The sequence below is a fragment of the Canis lupus genome, chromosome 9 (genome assembly GCF_003254725.2).
Source record: "Canis lupus dingo isolate Sandy chromosome 9, ASM325472v2, whole genome shotgun sequence".
NCBI lineage: Eukaryota > Metazoa > Chordata > Mammalia > Carnivora > Canidae > Canis > Canis lupus.
The window spans coordinates 13,882,773-13,910,103 of NC_064251.1; the positions used below are offsets into that span (position 1 = coordinate 13,882,773).

The 27,331-nt window shown below is 37.0% G+C and overlaps 1 protein-coding gene across 16 annotated transcripts in view; it reads left to right on the plus strand.

The window, feature by feature from the left end:
* BPTF (bromodomain PHD finger transcription factor) overlaps positions 1 to 27,331 on the plus strand; it is a 153,344-nt gene that overhangs the window by 43,957 nt on the left and 82,056 nt on the right. For 13 of the 16 annotated variants that reach the window (XM_049114587.1, XM_035720657.2, XM_035720660.2 and 10 more), the window contains exons 3-5: positions 9,612 to 9,835; positions 13,829 to 14,035; positions 14,579 to 14,767. In XM_049114587.1, the coding sequence (XP_048970544.1) occupies positions 9,612 to 9,835; positions 13,829 to 14,035; positions 14,579 to 14,767 (620 nt within the window). The remainder of the gene's footprint in view (positions 1 to 9,611; positions 9,836 to 13,828; positions 14,036 to 14,578; positions 14,768 to 27,331) is intronic. The other 3 variants (XM_035720662.2, XM_035720664.2, XM_035720670.2) reach the window with 1 other exon arrangement.

Here is a 27,331-nt window from a genome sequence, read left to right on the forward strand (position 1 = left end):
AGTAGGTGATGAATAGCCAGCAAAATTTACTGAGCACTTAATATATGCCTCATAGTGTTCTAAGCATTTTATGTTTTTTTCATTAATTCTCGCAACAACCCAATAATGTAAGTATTATTATTTTTTCGTAGGTATTATTTTTGTGTTCATTTTTTAAATGAAGAGAGACTAAAGCTCAGACAGGTTAAATAACTTGCCCAAGACACTGGCTATTAGTAAGTGGGACCTAGAGTTTTTTCTCAGAAGCTGTTTAGAAGAATATTTTCAGTAACTAATTTTATACTGTAGTCTAGTTTCCAGGGCATCATCTGGAGATGTCTGCAACTTGCATTGTTTTAGTTGTTAAAATCAATGTTTGTGACTGGGGTTCGGGGTGTGTGGAGATAGTATAATGACTTTTGCTGTGCCTGGACTGGGTATTTCTGAGATCTTTAGAAATTTCAGACAAAGGCATTTTTTGAAAATATTAGTGGCATTCCAAAAAAAGTTCTATACCGTGATAAATCAGTATTCATATTTAAAACAATGCTTAGGCAAGTAGGAGAGAAAACTCTTTAAACGTAGATAAGTGTGTGTGAACCTTTGTAATTATATGAGTCAAAGAACTTAAGAAGTTACCTTTGAAGCCCTGTGGATGGATTTTTGATACATCATTGATGAAATATTTTATAAATTGAACAGTAAAATTCCTAAAGTTCTGTATTTGGCAATACAACTATTCATTTAATTTAGTTTCTTTGAAAGCTTTATCCATAGTCCCTGAAATTGCCTTTAAAAAAAATACATATCTTTTAAATTAGGTAAGCTCTGTGCCCAATGTGGGGCTTGAACTCATGACCCTAGGATGAAGAGTTGCATGCTGTACCTATTGAGCCAGTCAGTTGCCCCTGAAATTGCCATTCTTGATGCATAATAAAGTACACCAAGTTTAGTAAAGATCTGAGACAAATAAGGATGCCTTTTTTCAGGTTGTGATTTTTGACTATTTTTCTTACAAAGTCAAATACAAAACTTTAAATATCATTGTTAGTGGTAATTAAGTGTTCCTTGTCGATAATTTGATAGATCAGAAAGATTTAAATCTTTTTAAAAGTTAAATTACTAACAGTTTCAGTTTGTTGCCCTCTTGTGGTAGATTACATGTGGACTCCTGGTGAAACTCTTGAAGTTCCGTAAATTGTTTGGTTGACAGTATGTAGAGATTTGATATATGCTTTCCCTGGAGGCTTAAAATGATGAGTCAGTGAACCTACTGCCCAAGGGAGGCATACCTAAAACAAAGTGTGGGGTAGTGAACAAATTTTTAAAAAGATTTATTTATTTATGTGTGTGTGTGTGTGAGAGAGAGAGAGAGATAGTGTGCATGTGTGCGCTTGGGAGAAGGGGCAGAGGAAGAGGGAGAGAGAAACTCGTGCAGCCTCTGCACTGAACACGGAGCCCAGTGCAGGGGTTGGTCTTACCACCCTGAGATCATAACCTGAGCTGAAACCAAGAGTCTAACGTTTAACCGGCTGTGGCACCCAGGTGCTTCTGTAGTGAACAACTTAAAAAAAAAATTTTTTTTAAATTTATTTATGATAGTCACAGAGAGAGAGAGAGAGAGGCAGAGACCTAGGCAGAGGGAGAAGCAGGCTCCATGCACCAGGAGCCTGACGTGGGATTCGATCCCAGGTCTCCAGGATCGCGTCCTGGGCCAAAGGCAGGCGCTAAACCGCTGCGCCACCCAGGGATCCCTGTAGTGAACAATTTTTAATTGCAATGCTAGTAGTTTATAGAAACAAAGTTTTTCTGTTATTGCTTGCTTTGTTTTTTTATTATAAAGATTTTATTTATTTGACAGAGAGAGAGAGAGCATGCACAAGCAGGGGGAGCAGCAGGTGGAGGGAGAGAGAGAGAGAAGCAGGCTTCCTGTGGAGCAGGGAGCCTGATGCGGGGCTTTATCCCAGGACTCTGGGTTTATGACCTGAGCTGAAGGCAGAGGCTTAACTGACTGAGCCACCTAGGCACCCCCTTCATCCCCTTTTATTTGTTTACTACTCATTTATTTATTTTATTTTTAAAAAAGATCTTTATTTATTCATGAGAGAGAGAAAGAGAGGCAGAGACACAGGCAGAGGGAGAAGTAGGCTCCATGCAGGGAGCCCAACATGGGACTTGATCCCAGGTCTCCAGGATCACACCATGGGCTGAAGGCAGCGCTAAACTGCTGAGCCACCCAGGCTATCCATGTTTACTACTCATTTAAAAATATGTTATTTATATAGGTTAGTGAAGCATTTAATAAAATGAAAGGTTCTTACATGAATCTACATGAGAAACCAGAACGCTGAGCAATCAACTTAGTGATCAGTTTTTTTTCCTTTTTTTAAAAAAAGATTTATTTATTTATATATTCATGATAGAGAGAGAGAGAGAGAGAGAGAGAGAGGCAGAGACACAGGAGAAGGGAGAGGAGAAGCAGGCTCCATGCCAGGAGCCCGACGCGGGACTCGATCTCGGGACTCCAGGATCGCGCCTGGGCCAAAGGCAGGCGCTAAACCACTGAGCCACCCAGGGATCCCCTAGTGATCAGTTCTAATCCAATATATGAGAAAGCCAATCTTTCTTAATTTTGCATTCATCCTATCAGTTCTTTGCTCTAAAATTGGGACTGTTAGTAAAAGAGGAACTGCCAAATTAGATTAGCACTTTTTCTTGTCACTCTTCATTCTGAATAAAATTACCTTGAACACAGCATTTAAAACTTTTTTTTTTTTTCAGGGCACCTGGCACAGTCAGACTCTTGTTGATCTCAGGGTCATGAGTTTGAGCCTCACCTTGGGGGTAGAGATTACTTAAATAAATTCTGTATATCCCATAGTCTCCTGGACATAGTCACATAACAGGCACCTCAAATACAGCTTGTCTAAAACTGAACTCCTCACCCTCTCCCCCCTTACCTGCCTTTCATCCATTGATCCTATCATAGTAAAAGCTGCTCAAGAAAAAACTCGGGAATAGGCTTTTGTCCTGTGTTTTGTTGTACCTTTTCATTATCTCTTAAATATTGAATCTGATTTTTTCCATTGTCACTATCTTTACGATAATACAAGCCAACATCATCTTGATGAGACTACTTCAGTAGCCTCCAAACTGATTTGTATGTAATTCACCATTCCCCAGTTCTAGTCTCTGTTCCATAGCTGGATGTTTTTTAAAACAGCAGTTTTGATTAGGTCTTTTTCCCTCAAGTAGCAAAACCTTTGAATTACTTCCATATGTTCTTTTTTTTTAAGATTTTATTTAAAAATATTTTATTTATTCATGAAAGACACAGAGAGAGAGGCAGAGACATAGGCAGAGGAGAAGCAACCAGGCTCCCTGCAGGGAGCCTGATACGGGATTCAATCCCAGGATCCCAGGATCATGACCTGAGCCAAAGACAGATGCTCAAACACCGAGCCACCCAGATGCCCCACTTCCATATGCTCTTAACAGAAAGTTCACAGTTCCCTAATTTTGTACATTTAATTCTCTTGCTTCCCACCACCAAAAATAAAAACCAAATGCAAACATCCAAAACCTTTTTTTGGCTAATTTATCATTCAAGTCTTGGCCTACGTATGCCCTTTCCTAGGGCTTTCTTTCCCTAAACCACTCTCCCTCTTGCACCCTTGAAAGAATTTTCTTTTTAACGCATCTGTTGCACTTGTATTTATTTATTTATTTTTTATTTTTATTTATTTATTTATTTATTTATTTTTATTTTTTATGATAGTCACAGAGAGAGAGAGAGAGAGAGAGAGGCAGAGACACAGGCAGAGGGAGAAGCTGGCTCCATGCACCGGGAGCCCGACGTGGGATTCGATCCCGGGTCTCCAGGATCGCGTCCTGGGCCAAAGGCAGGCGCCAAACCGCTGCGCCACCCAGGGATCCCTATTTATTTATTTTTAAAGGTTTTCTTTGTTTGAGAGAATGAGTGAGAGAAAAGAGTACAAGCTCGAGGGAGAGGGAGAAGCAGACTCCCCACTGAGCAGGGAGCCTGATGTGGGGCTTAATCCCAGGATCCTGGTATCATGACCCGAGCCAAAGGCAGACGAGCCAAAGGCAGACGTTTAACTGACAGCCACCTAGGTGCCCCTGTGTTTGTTTTAAGGTAGATATTACATACTTCATAAGATGAGGAAAATAATAGCAACTCTTCATATTGCACCCAGTAGGTGCTGGCAGTCTTTTAAGTGCTTTACCTATTTGAATTTACCTTAATCCTCACAACAGCATTTTGATACAAGTATTGTATCAACCCCATTTTTCAGATGGAGAAGTTGAAGCATAGAGACAATAATTTATTCAGTATCACACAATTAGTAGTAAGTAGCAGAATCAGGATTCAGTCTCTGGTATTCTGCCTCTAGAATGTGTAATAGTAACCCACTTGGACTGCCTGACCTCTCTGTTGCTTTAATTGCTAAATCCATGGCTGTATTAGCTTCTTGGGGCTGCAGTAACAGAGTATCACGAACTAGGTGGTATTTATTCTCTCATAGTTGTGGAGGTCAGAAGTCTGAATTCAGGGCATCAGTGGGGCCACTCTCCTTTTGGAGGCTCTAAGAAAGAATCGGTTTTTGCCTTTTCTAGCTTCTAGTGGCCCTAGTGTTCCTTGGCTTGTTAGCAGGATAATTCCAATCTCTGCCCATCTCTTTAAGGCAATCTAAGCCTTTTTAATCCAGTACCTCCAGATTCTTCCAGTCTTTTCCCATCACTCAGTTCCAAAGCCACATTCACATTCTTAGGTATTTGTTAGAGTAACACTCCATTTCCCCAGCACCCAAATCTGAGTTTCCTAGGGCTGCTGTAACAAACTATCATAAACAGAGTCCCTTAAAACAACAGGAATTTGTTCTCTCACAGTTTTGAAGGCCACAAGTCTGAAACCTCAGTGTCAGCAGGATTGATTCTTTCTGGAGTCTCTCAGGGAGACTGTTCCAAAGCTCTTGTGGTTGCTGGCTATCATTGACGTTCCTTGGCTTATAGAGAGATGGATCACATGAATCTCTGCCTGCACCTTCACATCACCTTCCCTATGTGTCTGTGTGTCCTCTCTTCCACTTACAAGGATACCTGATTTCTTTTTTTAATTTTCTTTCTTTTTTTTTTTTTAAGATTTTATTTATTTATTCATGAGAGAAACACAGAGAGAGACACAGGCAGAGGGGGAAGCAGGCTCCATGCAGGAAGCCCGATGTGGGACTCGATCCCGGGTCTCCAGGATCATACCCAGGGCTGAAGGCAGCGCTAAACCGCTGAGCCACCCGAGCTGCCCCTAATTTTCTTTTTAAAAAGATTTGTTTATTGATTTTAGAGAGTGTGTGGGGCAGCCCAGGTGGCTCAGCAGTTTAGCGCTGCCTTCAGCCTTGGGTATGATCCCCCGGGATCGAGTCCCACATCCGGCTTCCTGCATGGAGCCTGCTTCCCCCTCTGCCTGTGTCTCTGCCTCTCTCTCTGTGTCTTTCATGAATAAATAAATAAAATCTTTAAAAAAAAACAAGATTTTATTTATTCATGAGAGACATACAGAGAGAGGCAGAGACACAGGCAGAGGGAGAAGCAGGCTCCCCATGGGGAGCCCGATGCAGGACTTGATCCCAGGACCTGGGGATCATGACCTGAGTCCAAGGCAGGTACTCAACCACTGACCCACCCAGGCGTGCCTAGAAACCCCATTCTAACTCCAAACCAAATATATATATATATAAATATATATATATATACACACACACAAATCAATGTTTATTTATGTAGGAAAGCTCTGGTCGCTTTTATGATTAGAGTAAATAATTTTGATTATTATAAACTATGTAAAATGTACCTAAGTCCACAAGTATTAGGACAGTTTTTCATGGGGGTACCTGGCTGGCTTAGTCAGTAGAGCATGTGACTCTTGGTCTCAGGGTCATGCATTTGAGCTCCAAGTTGGGCATACATATTACTGAAAAAACAGTAATAAAACAGCTCTTCTTTGAAAACATTAGCAGTTGTTCACTCTGTTTTGTTACTTATGCTTTTAATGAATTTATTCTTCTACAGCTTGAAGAAGGAGGAAATTGTCAGTGTTGTGTATTACCATTGATGAGCAGAATAAAAAATAGTTTTCAGGTGCCACATTTGTAGAGGGACGTTGAGGGGAAGAATATTAGGGTTGTTACAACTGAAAAATGTGCTATAAGAAATGATTAAAGTAGTGATCATGCTGGCCTGAAAAGAAAAAAACTGAATAGAATTGTAGATGTAAAAGATTTGAAGGACTATGTGTGGAGGAGGTATTAGGTTTATTTCACATAACTCCAGGAGGCAGAACCAGGACTAATTGGTGGAAACACTAGGTTTGTGTCATCTCATTAAAAGGAAGAACTTTCTGGGCAACGGGATAGCTCAGTTGCTTAAGGGTCTGACTTTTGATCTCACCTTAGATCTTGGTCTCAGGGTCGTGAGTTCAAATCTCACAAGAACTTTTTTTTTTTTTTTTTTTTAAGGAAGAACTTTCTAAAAGAGCAATTCCAATCTAATATGTGAAGTCATGAGTTTGGTTTTTTTTTTTAAGATTAAAATTGAAATTAAGTATTTTCTGTTTAGATAGAAATTATGTAAGTGACAGTATAGATTAAGTCAGCTATTAGGAACCCTTTCAGTAATATCTGAGTTACTTGAAAAAAGTGGAGAGACTGTTTAATTTTGTTCCCATACCATCTCATTTTCATGTTGAAATCATATGCTTGTAAATTATGTTTTCTACCCTAAAAATGTTTTTATGTAGAATATTTTTCTTGTTTCACTGAAATTTGTAGATAATTCTGAGGAAAGAGGAAAGAGCAAATAGTTAAAGAATTCAGCATCTTTTAACAAGTGAATCCTTAAGATAGATTTTTTAGAAAGTAGAGAACCAGACTGGGGCACCTGGGTGGCTTAGTGGTTGAGCGGTTTGCCTTTGGCTCAGGTTATGGGTGGCTGAGTTGTGGCTCAGGATGGGATTGAGTCCCACAGGAGCCTGCTTTTCCCTCTGGCTATGTCTCTGCTGCTCTCTCTGTGTCTCTCATGAATAAATAAATAAAAAATCTTAAAAAGAAAATTCAAAATTCAAAAAAAAAAAAAAAAAAGAACCAGGCTGTTCTGTAACTCTTAGCTCATTCAGTCAAAGCTCACTAAGTACTTTCTGATTTGATATTGTCACTTAATTAGATTTTTGATATAGCATTGCCTTTTAAAAGCATTTTATTAGTCTTTTTGATTAGAGGACTCTGACATCTTTAATGGTGTAAATTGGAATAAGACTACTGTCATCACTCAGTCATAAGTCAGTAGAAATACCCATTACAGAGTGAAACAGAAAGCAGATTAAAAAAGATTTTCAGTAATTTTTGTAAAAAGCTTTTAACACAGCAATATAATAATTTCATATATCACCAGATGCTGATTTGAAATTGGAAAATGAGGAGTGTCTGGCAGGCTCAGTGGGAAGTACATGCAACTCTTGATCTCAGGGTTGTGAGTTTGAGCCCCACATTGGAGATAGAGATTACTTAAATAAATAAAACTTTGAAAAAAAGAGCAAAGAGAGATAACATTAATTCATCTTTTTTTTTTTTAAGTCTTTATTTATTTTAGAGAGTGAGTGAGAGAGAGAACACATGAGCAGGAGCAGAGGGAGAGGGAGAAGTAGGCTCCCCTGCAGAGCAGAGAGTCTTATGTGGGGCTCCAGGACTCTGGGATCATGACCTGAGCCAAAGGCAGATGTTTAACCAACTGAGCCACCCTGGTGCTCCAACATTTGTTATTAGTTTTTTCCTTTTTGATAATTTTGATAAGCTTAACCATGATTTAACATGTCCCTCCTTTCTTCAGAATTACTGAAAGACTCATTCCTGCATTTCTGCTCAGTTTTTATTTACTACCATATTTAGTAACAATAATATTTTATATTTATTCATTACTAACAATGTGTCTAGGTGCTATAATCTATGCTTTGTTTATTTTAAAGATTTTATTTATCTATTAGAGAGTGAGCACGAGTGGGGTGAGGGTAGAGGGAGAAGCAGACTCCCCACTGAGCAGGGAACCGAAGTGGGGCTCCATCCCGGGACTCCAAGATCATGACCTGAGCCAAAAGCAGTTGCTTAACTGACTGAGCCACCCAGACGCCCCTATGCTTTATTTTTTTTATCATTATTTTTTATTTTTTTATAATCTGTGCCTTATTATATTGCCTTTAATTGTTACAGTCACCCTGAAAGAGGTACCATTATCCCCACTTTATCAGCAAGGTTAATAAAATAGCTCAGAGACTCAGAGGGGTTGTGTCTTGTCCACGTTTGTATATCTCATAAATACTAGAGCCCATTTTAAAGCCAGATCTTTCTTAAAGTCCAATTCTTTCAACTCTATGAGTTTGCTTTTGAGTAGACAGCAAAGTTAGACTCTCATCAGGTACCTCACACATGTTCCTGAATTAGTTGAATTAGTTTTGAACGAGAGAAGAAATATTGTCATACATATTTCTTTTTTTTTTTTTAAGATTTTATTTATTTATTCATGAGAGACAGACAGAGGCAGAGACATGGGCAAAGGGAGAAACAGGCTCCATGCAGGGAGCCCAACGTGGGACTCTTCTCTCCAGTGTGAATGTTGTCCATAAGACAGGGAGAGAGAGGAGACATTGTCACTCATTGAGATGGCTTGTTCCAGGACCAGAATTTAGCAGAGCATTTATATCATGTTGATGGAGATGTTCTAAACTGAATTGTAGTGTTAACCTGCTCTGTACCTGCCATATACTGAACATAGTTTAATATTTCTGGTTAAAATTCCGTTCATATGGTTATAGCGATGATCTGAAAGTTGACTAAAGTATAACCAAGACTGTCCTCCACCAAGTACTAACACCCTCTGAATTTTGAGGTCCTGTTTCTGTGTGTCATATTTGTAGATATCTTTCTTTTTTTTTAAGACTAATTTATTTGAGAGAGAGTGTGTGTGCTAGTGGGGGGAGAGGCAGGGGAGATGGAGAGACTCCCTCCTGAGCACAGAGCCAGACACGGGGGCTGGATCTCACAACCCTGAGATCATGACCTGAGCTGAAATTAAGAATTAGATACTCAACTGATTGAGCCGCCCAGGTGCCCCCTCCTCTGTTCCCACTATTAACTCACACATTATTTTATCATAAGCTGCTGTGGGCTAGGAAGCCAAAATAATTAGAGATTGCTTAACTAAAATGTAAGTGACTTGAGTTTGAGTGAGACATGAGGGGATTTCTTGTGAGCAAATATACTGAGCTTTAATGGGTAGGCTATTTATTTATTTATTTATTTATTCATGATAGTCACACAGAGAGAGACAGAGAGGCAGAGACACAGGCAGAGGGAGAAGCAGGCTCCATGCACCGGGAGCCTGACGTGGGATTTGATCCCAGGTCTCCAGGATCACGCCCCGGGCCAAAGGCAGGCGCCAAACTGCTGCGCCACCCAGGGATCCCTTTTTTTTTAAACATATTTTAACTCTCACTGGATAGATGGAAATCGTCATATCAGTGCTGTTATGTCTAACATAGAGAGTGTTTTTGTACTTCTTTTAAACAGAGAAGAAGATACAGAAAATGAAAATGAGAAGAAAATTTGGTACTACAGCACAAAGGTCCAACTTGCAGAATTAATTGACTGTCTAGATAAAGATTACTGGGAAGCAGAACTCTGCAAAATCCTGGAAGAAATGCGTGAAGAAATCCACCGGCACATGGACATAACTGAAGACTTGACCAATAAGGCTCGGGGCAGTAACAAATCCTTTCTGGCGGCAGCTAATGGTGAGAGGGAAATTTTCTCAATTTACTGTTATTAAATTTGAGACAAACTCCTGGTATGAAACCACTACAAAAGAAAATATTAAAATATCAAGTTATATATATTTTAATTCTCTGTATTTTTGTTTTCCCAAGGAATCTTGTTCATCCCAGCCTAAATTAGGGGATTCTATGCATTTTAGCATTTTGTCTATTGTCTAGGGCATTACTAATATTCCAGTTTTTTTCTTTAATTCAAATATCTTATTATTGGTAGTCCTACTTTTAATTATGAGAAACAGTATTCTTTTAAAAGATGCTCTTTTTTTTTTTTAAATGAAGCTTTTAATTTTAGAATAGTTTTATAGTTAGAAGTTGCTAAGATAGTACGGAGGGTTCCATATACCCTGCACCAGGTTTCTAGTATCTTGCATTAGTGTGGTACATTTGTCATGAGTAGTGAACCAGTATTGATATATTATGATACCTTAAGTCTATACTTTATTCAGATTTCCTTATTTTACTGATAACCTTTTTCTGTCTCATGATTCCATCGAGGATACCACATTATATTTGTTGTGTCTCTTTAGGTTCCTCTGTCACAATTTCTGACTGTCACAATTTCTCAGACTTTTCATATTTTTGATGACTTTGACAGTGTATTTGTCCTCTCTGGGAACCAGAATCTGAGCTGTGATAGTCAGTTTAGGAGCATCCAGCCCAAGTGAATCCTAGAATGATATCTAATTGTGTCCTTTAACTTGGGATTTTATGAGATGAAAACAGCAGAAACTACTACTGGGTTCTGAGATAGCCAGGAGTATTTTGCATTTTTGTGACAGGGATTTCAGCATTGCAGCCCGTTCTAATGACTTGATATACCTAACCTCAAAAATAGCATAATCCTTGCAAATTTATTCCTCTGGGTTTTTTTTTTTTTTGTTTTTAAGATTTTATTTATTTATTAGAGAGAGAGAGGGAACATGAGCCTGGGGGGAGGGGGGACAGAAGGAGAGAGAGAGAGGCAGACTCCCCGCTGAGCAGGGAGCCCAATGTGGGATTTGATCCCAGGACCCTGGGATCATGACCTGAGCTGAAGGCAGACGCTTAACCGACTGAGCCACCCTAGTGCCCTTACAGATGGATTTTATTTTATTTTATTTTATTTTAGAAAGAGAGAAAGAGAATGCAGAGGGAGGGAGAATTTTATGCAGGTTCCATGCCCAGAACAGAGCCCAACATGGGGCTCAGTCTCACCATCCTGAAATCATGACCTGAGCTGAAATCAAGATTTGGATACTCAACCAACTGAGTCACCAAGTGCCTGGTAGTAGTAGTTTTTGTTTTGTTTTGTTTTGTTTTTAATTTTTATTTTCATTGAATGGCACTAGGAAAATTGGGAGGAACATGCACTAGTGAGGTTAAGGAATGCTAGCACTTGGGGTGCCTAGCTGGTTCAGTCATTAGAGCAGATAACTCTTGATCCTTGGGGGTTGTGCGTTCAAGCCCCACATTGGGCATAAAGACTACATGGGGAAAAAAAAGAAAGCTAAAAGAAGTGTTGGCAGTTGAAAATCAAACATAGTGGAGCTATGAAAGTGAGAAATAATATGGCTATAAGAAATAATATGGCTCCAATCAGTAAGTGATTGGAAACTAGATTTTCTAAATAAAAAGTTCTTTAAAAAAAAAAAAAGTGAGATACTTCCATTGATAAGTATAGTGTACTTAGCAAGGGTAACCATAGGTAAGGTAATTGAAATAAAAGCCATAGGTACAAAGATATAGGAAATATGTACAAAAGAATCCTGGGATGAGTTGGATGATAAGGAGGACAGAAAGCTGGCACGCCTGGGTGGCTCAGTGGTTGAGTGTCTCCCTTTGGCTCAGGGTGTGATCCTGGGTCTGAGGATCGAGTCCTGCGTGGGACTCCCTGCGAGGACCCTCCTTCTCCCTCTGCCTGTGTCTTCTGCCTCTCTCTCTGACTCTCATGGATAAATAAAATCTTAAAAAAAAAAAAAAAAAAAAAAGACAGAAAGCAAGCTATTTGGAATTTCTTCCTTTTTTTTTTTTTTTAAAGATTTTATTTATTTATTCATGACAGACACACACACACACACACAGAGGCAGAGACACAGGCAGAGGGGGGAAGCAGGCTTTATTCAGGGAGCCTGACATGGGACTCGATTCCGGGTCTCCAGGATCACACCCGAGGCTGAAGGCGGTGCTAAACCGCTGGGCCACCGGGGCTGCCCTGGAATTTCTTCCATATGAGATTGTCTTGTTGCTATCTTAGAAGTTCATATAATCATTGGCTCTGAATTCTTCTAGCAATTAGGAATAGAGAAGCTGGGCAGCCCCGGTGGCCCAGTGATTTAGTGCCGCCTTCAGCCCAGAGCATGATCCTGGAGACCCGGGATCGAGTCCCACATTGGGTTCCCAGCACGGAGCCTGCTTCTCTCTCTCTCTCTCTCTCTTTCTCTCTGTCATAAATAAATAAAAAGAAAAGAAAAAAGGAGTAGAGAAGGTGAGTGAGTGTAAGGAATTAACTCCAGCCGGCTCAAATGTAATTATTTTAACAGAAAGATCAGTGTTTTCCAATGATGACTTCACAAGGTTTTTATAATCCTAGGAAACATTCTAGAGATCTACAATTTAAGAAATGCAGGTATAGAAAATTTAAACAAAGGAAATGTAAATAAGGAAATTCAAAAATAAAAAAATACCATGATACGTGGCATTAAAAATTGTTTCTTCTTGTTTACAAACATTGTACTCTAGTTGGTAAATTTATTTCTCATGGGGTGCAGTTTAGCAATTCTGAAATTACTATGTATACTAAGGTTGACCAAATAAATAGATATAGATAATGAGAACCAGATTTCTCTTGTTAGAAGTTATGAAGAAGCAAAGGGGCAATGCTTGAATGAACCACACCAACCACCACACATACATAGATAGATAGAGAAATAATATTGATGTATATATACACAGATGTTAGTATACATATACATAACGTTTTCTAGCTGTTGGCTGAGAGGGTATAGAAATAGTGAAATCCTAATAGTGACAAGTATACCTAGAGTCCAAATCATGTCTTCTAAGTATCATTCTCCAAAAAAAAAAAAGAATGGAGACTCCTTACAGAGATGGTAGATTCTAGGATTGGGTCAGGGAAAATATGAGGTGAGCCTGGGGCATCTCGTAGTGCTAGAAAGTAAGGAAATGCTAAATGAATGAAGGAATGAACAAATGAATGACCGAAGTGTGTTCAAAGAATACAGGCTTCATTTGAAGAACCCCCTAGTGGCCAAAGCTGGCACAAATTGGAGCAGCAAAATAAAAAATGATAGTATTGGATCAAAACCCAAAGAATGCCATTAATATCTAAGAGTCTGTATTGATATGCCTTGTGTTCTACATCATGCTATAGTATCACTCTACCCAAATTGAAAGAGGATTAGAGCCCTTAGGGATTTATTGACTGTCAAAATAGTTATGGGACTTCAGAGAGAAATGTTTTTTCTAAATGGGACTTTGTTTTCTCATCTTACAGTGGAATTGTATGGTAATAGCTTGCCTCTGGTAAGCCTAATAAACAGCTAAATCAAGTCAGATGTGCATTGGGTCATGGATACCTCGGTTTTGACCACTGTACCAAACTGCCTAGACTGTGGGTCTATGCAGCTTATAGTTTTCCTTGTATGATAGAAGAGATGACAGTAATCTCTATCAAATATCAATTTCAAAAGTTAGACTAATATTCTTTTTTTATTTTTTTAATTTTCTTTTTTTTTAAAAAGAAAGTAGTCATAATTACCATGTATCTTCTAGAAGTGAAGATAAACAAATTGGTTGAGTTCTGTAAGCATTAACATTGTATTGGTAATCTTAATCCTTATTTCATAGTTCTACTGTTTTAACATATTTAATAACTTGTATTGAAACTCTTAAGTGGGTTTGTAGTACTTATATTTTGGGTACATATGGAAACAAAATTTTTTGTTTTTATTATAGAAGAAATTTTGGAATCCATAAGAGCCAAAAAAGGAGACATTGATATTGTTAAAAGCCCAGAAGAAATAGAAAAGGACAAGAATGAGACAGAGAATAATAACTCCAAAGATGTTGAGAAAAGCAGAGAGGAGTTTGAAGACCAATCCCTTGAAAAAGACAGTGACGACAAAACACCAGATGATGATCCTGAGCAAGGAAAATCTGAGGGTAAAAAAATTACTTGGCTAGAAAGTAATATTTAATTAGTGTTATTTATGAGAACTTCAGTTTTACTTTCAAAATGAAAATGAATCTCTTTATTACTAATATCTATTTAATTTTATATTTCTAAAGAAAACAGGGTATCTTTTCCCCTTGTAATGTATATAATCATTGTAAGGATTTTTATGTATTGCTGGATTTGCTATAATATGCCCATATCTCTATTTATACTTCCTAATAAGGTGCCAATTCCCTGTGAGATTTGCTGGTGAAATATCACTATTTTTATACCAGAATATACACTTTTGTATGTGATATGTTCATTTTTATATTAATTACTTAACCATTCTTAATATTTTAAATATTCTTAAATACTCTTTGGATTACTTACTGCAAAAATATCCCAGGTTCTAATTGCTTCAAAATGGCCATCAAATAAAAGCAGGTTTTCTTGGTGATCATTTTTTTAGTAGTTGATTGAATATGGCCATTTGTCCTAAAGCAATTTAAAAGGATATCTTTAAAGTTTTGTTGTGCATTTTACTGTAGAGCCAACAGAAGTTGGGGATAAAGGTAACTCTGTGTCAGCAAATCTTGGCGACAACACAACAAATGCTTCTTCAGAAGAAACTAGTCCCTCTGAAGGGAGGAGTCCCGTGGGGTGTCTCTCAGAAACCCACGATAGCAGCAACATGGCAGAGAAGAAGGTGGCATCTGAGCTCCCCCAGGATGTGCCAGGTACAGAGGGCAGTGTATCAATGCCTCTGTAATGGGGGGAGTCCTTCCCTTTTGTAGTAAAAGCTGAATGTCACCTAAAATTTTAAAGTATGTGTTCATTCATGCTGCTTGCTTACATAAGTGCCATCCCTGATTGCTAAATTGTCACCTAACATTTGGAGTTTGACACATGTTCTTGCAGTTAGTGCTTGAAACTCATCATAATCTCTTCATGCTTTTTAAAGTTCATTTAGCTGGTGTTGACTAAGAGACTTATTTGTATAGTTTATCATCAGATCATAGTGGCAAATGTTTTGGTTTTAAGTACTTACATACTAATAGCTCAGTGTTGAATGATTTGACCATTCCAATTCTGTATGTACTAACAAATTAATTTATGTTTGCATGTGCTCGTGTAGTTTTTTTAAACATTTCAAACCATAATGTTATGATAGAAAACCATTGTTACAAAACTTTTTTTTGCAAGATACATTTTGACATAAAAATGTAAGTTAAACAATAATTCATATTTTAAGTTTTTTAAAATTAAAATTATACTTGAAGTAAGTTATATCACACAAAAAATGTCATTATGCCTTTTGCTTTTTCTCTTTTAAATGAAAAAGAATTTTTTTTTATTGGAGCAAACTAGAAATTTAGATGAGCAAAACAAAATAAACACTGGTAATCCCACCACAAATCAAGAATTGTAGCCAATACTTTGATGGAAATTTTTAACAGTTTTTTTCTCTATATTAGAAGAATATCACATATTTTCCAACTTGTGGTACTGTCATTGTTACGTTGTATACTGGGGATTTGATTCTAGGATGTTGGGAAGAAGACAGCATTAGTTAGTAGTTGGAACACTTGATTCTAGATCTGCTTCTGCCATTAGGTTTAAGTCATATTTAATCTTCCTGTTTTATAACTTGAAGGATTTTCATGACCAACAGTTCTCATGTGACTACTTTCAACTGAGCGCTTATAAACAGTGAACTATTGCTGAAAACACCAGTATGACATTAGATTACATGCAGAGATATATGTATAGGGTCCAAAAAAAATCACAATAAGTTCACCATATATTGTACTTATGAGAAATTGGCTATTAAGATGAAGAAAAGTCTGGAAGCAGTGTTATCTGGTGAAATAAATAAAGATAAATTTTTGATCCTAGAAAAGAATAGACTTGGTATCAAGAGGAAGCTAGGTTGGAAATAATCTAATGGTCCTCTGAGAGGTTGGCCAGGGTACTCGACTTCTCTTTGAAATGTAGGATATTATGTCAAATAAGTAGAAATCATAGTATAGAGTCTTATGAGTGAATATTAACTACTTCCTTAAAAGTAGTAATGTTGATATCTATCTGACCTATCAGAGATAATTTCAGCAAGAGTCCTTTATTGAGTAGACTGGAGATTCAGAGATCTATAATTCAGTATAATTCTATGGTTAGATCTCTGGGTCCTGTCCAATTAAGATATTGCATTATTATGATTTTAACATCTTCATGAGCCAGAATTTGAAAGTAGAGTACTAGACCCCCAAAAAAAGGTGAACAAAATTCCATTTTTATTGGAGTTATGATTACATCCTTAGTACGTACTTCTTAAAATGTTTTTTGTGCTTTTAGATTGATTGATGTTTAATGTAAACCTCAGTCTTACTAGTGGGTTTATATAGTGGTTGGTTGTTTGGTTTTTAAACCAAACACAGTAGAATAACAACTATGCACAGATTTTAGCAGACATTTACTTTTTAGGTTATTTATTACCGGTTTATTAATATCTCTGAGATGTTTGTTCTTTTGTTATTAGAATAGTTTAAGGGAGAAACTCTTACCTTTGTATCTGACATACACTTTTAAAGGATCCCAAATGAAATAATATGTATAAAAGACTTAGGGTGGACCTGACATGTTGACTCCTTAGTAAATGTTGGATAGTATTGTTCTTGCTGTATTCAGTCCAGTCTTTGAAAGAGTGAGAGAAAGTCTAGCAAATAAAAAATAATAAAGTAGGTGAGTTGTATTATACATTTACTGATTCAGTAGTAATTAACATAATACTTGGAAGTGAGATCTTTTGTATTTAAGCTTTGTATTCAACTGGTAGTTTTTAAAATTTTTTTTTCAACTGGTTTTTTAAATGTGTAAGTCACGAAAAATTGATTTAGATGAGAACCTGAACAAGAAGTGTTAAGAAAGCTAGGATGGGAGGAAATAGCAATTATTAGTAGCTGTATCAGAGTGGATGGGGTTCATTAGCAGGATCAGAATGCCAAATAGCTGAAGATGCTATAAACTCAGAACCTGACCATTTAATAAATCATAATTCTCTTGTTGACTACAAAATGAAATCAAACCTAGAAACCTGATAGTCTCATACTTGTTTCCAAAACAATATGAATAGCATTTTTAAAGACACATATTAAACATATCATACCAGTTTTTAAAGAGGAGTTTGGTACACTTGAAATAGATCCCTCATTGTAAAACTTAGAACACTAGTGGGAATATATCAGTGACCGAAATAGACAAAATCAAGGTCCTTGAGAACTTTATTTTCTATTGGGCGGTAGCCAGGCCTAACAGTAGAGCCCTGACCCTCAGAGAAGACTGTAATATGTCTCTGCTTCCTTCTGTTTCTGTCTCTTTCTCTCTGCATTCATTTATTCAACAAATATTTATTGAGTATTTAAAATGGTGCCTGGCAATGTGCTGGGTACTTTGTGGTATCCCTGAACCACTCTCTGTTATCACTCGTGTCATTCTGTGGTCACTAGATGAGATATGGTATTAGAGGAACTGGAGAAGGGGTATTATTCTAGGTAGATGAAAAACAATAACTGTGATAGAAGGCTACTCACTGGTTTTCTTTTCTAAACCTTCAGAATATATTTAGACACCTAATTTAATGACTCAAGCTTATCAGTAGAAGACAGATTGGGAAGCATTTGGTATGAACAGATGTTTTTTAATAAACTTTTTCATTAAAGTATAACATAAGGTAAAGTCATAGTTATTAAGTAAAAGCTTGGTAGAGCACACCTGTATAACCACATCATGCCCCCTCTTAGCCACCATTGCTCCTACCCCAACAAAAGGCATTTACTATCTTGACTTCTATAACCATCAATTAGGATTGCCTTTAAAAAAGATAATAAATAGTACCATACAGTATGTGCTTTTTGATGTCCAATTTTTCTTACCTGAGCAATATATGAGAGCCATCTAAATGTTGCTTGTGATGGTAATGCATTTTGTTTTATTGCAGTATGATATTTTATTATATATGTATATAATAGATTAATTATTAATTAGTCATTTTCTATGTTGATTGGCATTTGAATGGTTTCCAGTTTGGGACTATTGCGAATGATGCTACTATGAATGTTCTTTTACATGTTTTTTTAATGCTCCTGTAGGTACATTTCTAGGGATATAAATCTAGTTGTGGACTTCCTGGGTCATTCAATTTGTGTATGCCCATCTTAGCAGATATGTGTAGTTTTCTAGAATGGTTGTACAAGTTTATATTTCATCAGTAGTCTGTAAGAGTTCTAGCTCCTCTGCATTCTTGCTAATAACACTTGGTATCATCGTCATTCAGTTTTTTCTTTTTCTTTTAGCCATTCTGATGGCATTGTAGGGATATCTTATTGTGGTTTGAACTTGTAGTTCTATGGTTACTAAGGATGCTAAGCACTTTTTCGTGTGTATGTGTGTCTGTGCATATATTTGTTAAATATATGAATATATAGGAAACTTAGTTACCTTTTTTTGTAAATTACCTGTCAGTTCCTTTGTGTTCTCTTATGTGGTAAGAGATGTGGTTTGTTATTATTATTTTTTTTTAATATTTATTTATTCATTCATTCATTCATTCATTCATTCAGAGAGAGAGAGAGAGGCAGAGACACAGGCAGAGGGAGAAGCAGGCTCCATGCAGGGAGCCCGATGTGGGACTCGGTCCCGGGTCTCCGGGATCACACCCTGGGCTGAAGGCGGCGCTAAACTGCTGAGCCACCCGGGCTGCCCTATTTTCATTCTTATATACTGTTGCATCCAGTTTATTAATGTTTTGTTTAGGAGGTTGGATTAATGCGTGAGATTGGCTTGTAATTTTCTTTTTCTAATAATGTCCATGTCAGGCTTTGGTGTTTAGATTATGCGAGCCTCATAAAACAAGTTGGGACAAGTTCCCACTTTTCCTGTTTTCTGCAGAAGTTTCTGTGAGTTATTCTGTGTGTTATTTATTCCTTATATAAAGGCCTCCCCACCCTTCCCAAAGTCACTTGGTCTTGGAATTTTCATTGTGGGAAAGATTAATTTTAGATTTCATTTCTTTGATAGATGGACCCCTTCTTGGCCTTTTGGCTAAGATCAGGTGCATTTCTTTGATGGCTATTCATATTTTCTGTTTTCTTGTGTCAGGTTTAGTAAGTTGCATTTTTCTAATTACCTATTTCACTTAAATTTTATTGGTGTAATGGCATCATATCTTTTGGTATCTGCAGGATCTGTAGTGACGCTTTCTTTTTAAATCCAGAAATTGGTTATCTGTTCTCTCTTCATCTTCTTACAAAGCTGTTAACAAGTTTTATCTTTTTAAAAAATAACTTTTTGCTTTGTTGTTCCTTTTTTATTGTATTTTTCTTCTAGTTTATGTTCATGGCTTTGTTTTTTCTTCTTTTCTTTGCATCTTTGGATTTCTTTCCTGTTCCTGTTTTTTTTTTTTTAAACTTTAATGAAGTTTAATTAACACATAAGAGGATGTACATATTAAAAGTATGCCACCAGATAAGTTTGGAGATAAATATGCACTCATGAAACTGTCACCACAATCTATGGTATAAATATATTCATCACTCAGCTTTTTTTCCCCTGGTTTTAAAATTTTTCATTTTTATCATTGTCATTGGTTGCATTTAAAAAAAAAAATAGAGCTCCTCAAAAGAGCATCCTAGTTGACACTAACTATTCTTCTACATTTAGATGAAAATTTTATTTCTCCCCTAACTCCTTAAGATGGGTGCTTTGATGATTTTTAGTTTTTAGTTATTTTTTTCTATTCTGCTGTCAAGGATATAATTTTCCCTTTATGTACTGCTATAGCTGCATCCCACAAACTTTTATATATTGTCTTTGTCATTCAGTTTAAAATATCTTCTGATTTTCATTATGATATAGTTTTCTTTTTAACCCATTCTATTTATCTTTTTTGTTATTGACTTTTAGCTTAACCCACTCTGATCAGAGTAATTGTTGAAGTTTTATGGTTCAGTGTATGGTTAATATTGATAAATGTCTTATGTACACTTGAAGAATATATGTATTTTTAGTTGTTTGGTGTAATATTGGACAATTAATTTTAAAGCTTTCTTTTTAAAAAAAAATTATTTATTTATTCATGAGAGAGACAGAGAGAGAAGCACAGACACAGGCAGAGGGAGAAGCAGGCTCCATGCAGGGAGCCCGACGTGGGACTCGATCCCTGGTCTCCAGGATCACACCCTGGGCTGAAGGCGGCGCTAAACCGCTGAGCCACCCGGACTGCCCAATTTTAAAGCTTTCAAATCTGTATCCTTGCTATGTTTTTTTTTTCTTCTTCTCTGTAGCTATTTTAAAATTATTATTATTATTATTATTAAGATTTTATTTATTTATTCATGAGAGACACACAGAGAGAGGCACAGAGACACAGGCAGAGGGAGAAGCAGGTTCCACACAGGGACCCGATGTGGGACTCAATCCCGGTTCCCCAGGATCACACCCTGGGCGGAAGGCGGCGCTAAACCACTGAGCCACCCAGGCTGCCCTTTAAAATTATTTTTAACTATTTACTGTGGAGTTGCCTTTCTCTCTCTCTTTTTTTTTTTAATTTTTTGCATTAAATAGTTTGAGACTGTGTAATTAGGTGGACATAATATTTATATTTCTTATTGAATTAACTTTATCATTATAAAATATCCTTTTAAATTTTTTTTAAGACTCATTTAATAGGGCAAGCCCCCGTGGCAAGTCCCATGTCAGGCTCTCTGTATGATGCCTGCTTCTCCCTCTGTCTGTGTCTCTGCCCCTCTCTCTCTCTCTGTCTCTCTGAATAAATAAATAAAATCTTAAAAAAAAAAAAGACTCATTTAATAAATGAGAACATGCACATAAATGGGAGGAGGGGCAGAGGGAGCATATTCCTTGCTAAGAGTGGAGCCTGATGCAGGGCTCAATCTCACAACCCTGAGATCATGAACTGAGCCGAAATCAAGAGTTGGATGCTCAACTCACTGAGCCACCTCATCACCCCGTTAAGATGTTCTTTATTTTTAATAACATTTGTAAGCCACAATAGCTTGCTTTTGATTACTGTTTGTTTTGTGTATCTTTTCTAGAATAGGAAGGTTGTATTTTTTTTATTTAGAATTAGAAGAATTTAGAATTTCTTCATCCAGAATATTTTTAGAAATAAATCTACTTTCAGGGCACCATGGTGGCTCATTTAGTTGAGCGTCTGCCTTCAACTCAGTTTGTGATCTTGGGGTCCTGGATTGAAGCCCGACATTGGGCTCCCTGCTCAGCGGGGAATCTGCTTCTCCTTCTCCATCTGCACCTCCCCTCACCCATGTGCTCTCTCAGATAAATAAAATCTTAAGAAAAAAGAAATAAATTTACTTTCAGATTTCTTTAGAGGTAAATGTGTATTGGGGCACCTGGCTGGCTCAGTCAGTGGAGAGTGTAACTCTTGATCTTGGGATTGTGAGTTCAAGCCCTGTGTTGGGTGTAGAGATTATTTAAAAATTAAAACAATTGGGATCCCTGGGTGGCTCAGTGGTTTAGTGCATGCCTTTGGCCCAGGGTGTGAATCCTGGAGACCTGGGATCACGTCCCACATTGGGCTCTCTGCATGGAGCCTGCTTCTCCCTCTGCCTGTGTCTCTGCCTGTGTCTCTGCCTCTCATGAATAAATAAATCTTAAAAAAAAAAAAAAAAAATTAGGACAGCCCAGGTGGTTCAACGGTTTAGCGCCTGCCTTGGATCCAGGGCATGATCCTGGAGACCTGGAGACCCAGGATCGAGTCCCATGTCGGGCTCCCTGCATGGAGCCTGCTTCTCTCTCTGCTTCTCCCTCTGCGTCTCTCATGAATAAATAAATAAAATCTTAAAAAAAATTAAAACAATCTTCAAAAGAAAAGAATAAATGTATATTATTTCAAGCTATATCTTGACATAAAGTCTTGTCAGAGAGCACCGTCATTTTTATGTAATATAATAAATGATATTATGCAAAAGAAAAATTACAAACTTATGTTCTAAAAATCTATGGGAGTGAGAACATGAGAAAAATGGGCAGATTTCATGATTTCATGTTGGATATAATCAGTAATCAGAAAGATTCTGAGTGGCAAATATTGAAGATTAAGCTGAAAAGTTGGCCCATATTTTAGGCAAGGTTAGTAGCCATCATTTTAAAAAAATTAATCTTTTAATATACCTAGTCCTTAGATTTTTTTCTTGCATATGTGTTCCAGACATTTCACTTTGGTTCATAGAAATGGTTATGTTTCCAAAAACAACCCCATGTGGCAAGTGTGCTGTTTAGTATGACTTCTTTGTAGTTAACAAAAGTCTCTCAATTTCAGAATTACACTTTTGTTCTGGATTTTAGATTAGAAACTTTTTGTACCAGAATGTCGAGTTGTAAATTTAGAAGTGGAGAGGACACATGACTTTCTAGCATCTTAAAGTCAAACCCATTATTGAGAATTTGTATTCCAACATAATGCAGACAGCATTGTTTTAAGTTAATGCCTGCAGATTTAATGCCTGGAATCAGTAATAGATAAAACTGGCTTTTTTCTTTTCTTTTCTTTTCTTTTCTTTTCTTTTCTTTTCTTTTCTTTTCTTTTCTTTTCTTTTCTTTTCTTTTTTCTTTTCTTTTCTTTTCTTTCTTTTTTCTCTTCTCTTCTCTTCTCTCTTCTCTCTTCTCTCTTCTCTTTTCTCTTTTCTCTTTTCTCTCTCTTTTTTTTTCCTGGAGACCCGGGATTCAGTCCCATGCTGGGCTCCCTGAATGTAGCCTGCTTCTCACTCTGCCTATGTCTCTGCCTCTCTCTCTCTTTCTCTCTCTGTGTCTGTCATGAACTGGCTTTATTTCTATAACTATAATTGCTTTGAAAATGTTTCCATGGACATACTGAAACCTCTTAACAGCTATAAAGTTGAACTAAAAGAACATACTGATTTAACCTGTTTCTAAACTTTTTGGGATAATGACATCTTAAAAGATAGGCACTTTAGTTTTGAATTTAATTATAAGGAAAATCCAGTGGTGGTGCCTGGGTGGCCCAGTCAGTTAAGTGTCATGCCTTCAGCTCATCACATCATGATCTCAGGATCCTGGGATTGAGCCCCAAATCTGGCTCCCTTATCAGCAGGGAGCCTGTTTCTCCCCCTGCTTGTGCACTCTCTCTCTCTATGTCAAATAAATAAATAATATCTTGAAACAAAAAGCAATTGAAGATCAAGATCTATATGTAATTTTGGTTTGAGAGATGACTATAAAACCTATCCTATTTTTACTCGTTTACAGTGTTTTTCGTGTCTAATGAAAAATAGTATTGTAAATACCAAAACTTATAATATTTGCCTTAGGGCTAGAACATTTGGACTTTGAGCAATAAAATGTACATGTTGATAGGTGATACCTTCTTGGTGGTGTTTTGTTTTTTGTTTTTAAGATTTTATTTATTCATATGAGAGGCAGAGACATGGGTAGAGGGAGAAGCAGACTCCCTGAGGGCAGCCTGATGTGAGACTCTATCTCAGGACCCTGAGATCAAGACCTGAGCCAAAAGCAGACACTCAACCACTAAGCCACCCAGGTGCCCCCCTTGGTGTTTTAAAGCAGATGCTAAAAAAAATAAAAATAAAAATAAAAAAAAATAAAGCAGATGCTTCAGATTTCCTTAATCTATAGCCAAATGAAATAAAGAAGTGAAGAGTTCTAGAACAGTTACTTATTCATTCATTCGAGACACACACACAGAGGCAGAGACACGGGCGAGGGGGAAGCAGTCTCCTCCCAGGGAAGCCGATGTGGGACTCAATCCCAGGACCCCGGGATCACGACCTGAGCCAAAGGCAGATGCTCAACTACTGAGCCACCCAGGCATCCCTAGAAAAGTTATTTAAAGTTTCTTTGCTTGTTTATTTCTTATAGTAATCTTTACACCCAATATGGGGCTCAGACCCACAACCCCAAGATCAAGAGTCAGATGCTCTTCTGACTGAGCTAGCCAGGCAACCCTAGAACAATTATTAATAACAAAAAAACTGGAGCACTGAGTGGCTCAGGCAATTAAACATTGAACTCTGGATCTCAGCTCAGGTCTTGGTCTTAGGGTCATGATTTCAAGCTCTGCGTTGGGCTCTATGCTGGGCGTTGAGCCTACTTAAAAAAAAAAAAAACAAAAAACAACCCAAATCAGCATTCTAAATTGAAATGAAATGGAGGAAAAACACTTTTCTACTTAAGACAGATTAACTTTGGACAAACAAAAAAGCTATATTTTATGAGTTTGTGATGGTCCTAAGCTTATCACCTTGAAAGTTTAAATGGATGGAATCTGAGCTAAGTTTGCTTTCAGTGGGTTATTGGCTTTTTTGTATGAGAATACCTGGTAAGGGATTGATTGCCTATTCTTGTGTGAAGTACCATTATATCCCTAATAGCAGAAAAGAACTTCTCTAAAGTATTTTAAGATGTGTATAGTCAATCTCTTAAGTTCTTTTTTTTTTTTATCTCTTAAGTTCTTATCCCAGATTATTTTTTCTTTTTTTCTTAAGATTTTATTTATTGATTAGCGAGAGAGAATTAGCAGTGGGGAGGGGCAGAGGGAGGGGGGAGGGAGAGGGCAAGTGATAGAAGCAGACTTCCTGCTGAGCAGGAAACCTGCCTGCTGAGCAGGAAATCTGACTTCTGTCCTAGGATCCTGGGATCATGACCAGAGCCAAAGGCAGACACAGGAGATCCCCCCCCCCCCCGAATTATTTTCTTGGTTAAAACCATACTTGGAGTATATTATGTGCAAAAATGTTTTTGTGGGCTGAGCTAGTTTAATCACTTTTTTTATTCTGTGAGAAAATGCACTCTGAGCTCATAAAGGAGGGAATATATTTATATATTGCTTCATTATTTGAGAAGATGATATTTAGGCCATTATAAATTAGGACTACTACACTTTACAAATCTAGATCTTACAGCTGTGAAAAGAATGGTTAGTGAAGAATTTGGTATTATTTTGAGAGACTTCTCTTGTTCCAAATTTTTCTGAGTTAGTTGATTGTATACTGGCTTGTAGCTAGCAGATGTTAAATTTGGCATTTTGAAATCCTTCATATAAATTTTTTTTACTATAAACATTTTGAAACATACATAAAAATTAAGAGAATAATATTATGACAATACCGACATTGCTATATGTCTATCACTTATATAAAAAAATTATCAAGATTTTGTCATACTTGCTTCACCCATGATTTTTTTTAACTGGTTACTTTTTTCTTTTTCTTTTTCTTTTTTTTTTTTTGCTCAAAAAAATGTTTTAATCTTTGACCCTAGATGTACATTGTTAGATAAATCACCATCCTTAGTTGACTATATTCATCACTGGTCATTGGATAGTCCCCCTTAATTTTTTTTTTTTTTTTTTTTTTTTTTTTATGATAGTCACACAGAGAGAGAGAGAGAGGCAGAGACACAGGCAGAGGGAGAAGCAGGCTCCATGCACCGGGAGCCCGACGTGGGATTTGATCCTGAGTCTCCAGGACCTTGCCCTGGGCCAAAGGCAGGCGCTAAACCGCTGCGCCACCCAGGGATCCCCCCCCTTAATTTATTCATTCAGTTTTTTTATAAGACTTTATTTATTCATGAGAGAGAGAGAGAGGCAGAGACACAGGCAGAGGGAGAAGCAGGCTCCATGCAGGGAGCCTGATGTGGGACTTGATCCCCGGTCTCCAGCATCACACTCTGGGCTGCCCTCATTCAGGTTTTAAGTTACTTAATAATGAAAATAAACACCTAGGAACCTGTCACTCCAAACAAAAAGCTAAGTCCTGCTTTGAAACTAACCTACATCTATAATCAACTCCCCAGTCTGATCCTCTGCTTCCCTGTCCCCTACCTGAAGTAGTTGTCACTCTGACTCCTGTGGTTCACTAACATCTTCTTTTGTTTTATAAGGGATACACAGTATAATCAAGATTGTTGATACTGGAGGTCAAAGTGATTTAACTCACATGCTCTTGCTTCATGGAGTTGACACACATGATTTGCTAAAAACTATATATTTCTTTTTTAGTTGTTTTAAACTTTATTGTAAATGTGTTATGTTAAATATATATTATTAAGTATATTGTATTTATGGAATTTGGTTTTTTCACTTTATATTACATTATTAATATAATGTTACGTATTGCTGGAATTCTTTCATATTAATTGCATTAATTGCATTGTAATATTCTTCGGTGTACAACCCAGTTGTTGTTTTTATCCCCTTTCTTGCTAATATGATTTTGGGTTGTTTCCTACCACATTATTTTACAGTATATCCCAGACATCATGTTATATCAGTCCTACTCACATCTAAGAAATATGAACATTTTCTTACATAATGACAGTGCAGTTGTCATTTTAATAAAATTGATGTCAGTTCCTTAATATCATCTACTGTTCAGGCAGTTTGAATTTCCTCACTTAAATTTTTCTTTTTTTACATTGTGTTGTATTTGTATTAACTCCAAATAAGATTCCCATATGATGTGAAATTTGATTTTATGTCTCTTGAGTCTGTTGGTCTAGAGTAGTCTTTTCCCCGACTTTTTTCCTCTGTACACTGATGACTTGTTGAAGAATTGTTGTGTATCCTGCTATAGGACATCCCACATTGAGGATTTGTCTGTTTCCTTCCTTTTAGTGTTCTTTAATTTCTTCTAAAAGCTTGATTCAGTACATTTTTAACTGTTTTTGGTGAGACTATTCCATAAGCTGTGTCCTGGGTACTTCATATGGCGTAGCATCAAAAGGCTCATGATTTCTGTTTAGTCTGCCTTTATAAATGCTGAAATTGATCAGAGTTCAGGTAGTGACATTGTGAAGTTTCCTGTTAACCTTTCATTTCATTGATGATCATTTCAGAATCAGTTGTTTGTGTGATTATAATATAGTGGTTTTTAATTCTTTTTTTCTATATTTGTTTAACTGAAATTCTCCTGTGAAGAATTTTACCTTATTAACTGATGCTGTTTGAATACCTTGGAATGTAGTTAGAGCAGGAATAAATGCTTCATTATTTTTCAGAGTCAGGAGTTGGTATCCACTTATTTTCAGTGGTTCCTGAGTTATGGACTTTTACACAGGGGCATGGCTTTCTCATTTTATGTATCCTTTTGAACTTATGCATCTCTATGTGTTCAATTTGTTTCAGTCAGTTGTAGTTATTCATTTTGCTTATATTGACCAAGTACCAGCCTGTTCATGTTGACTTTTGAGTCCTTTTACCCTGGTAGTCTTCGATAGCTTTCCCTGCT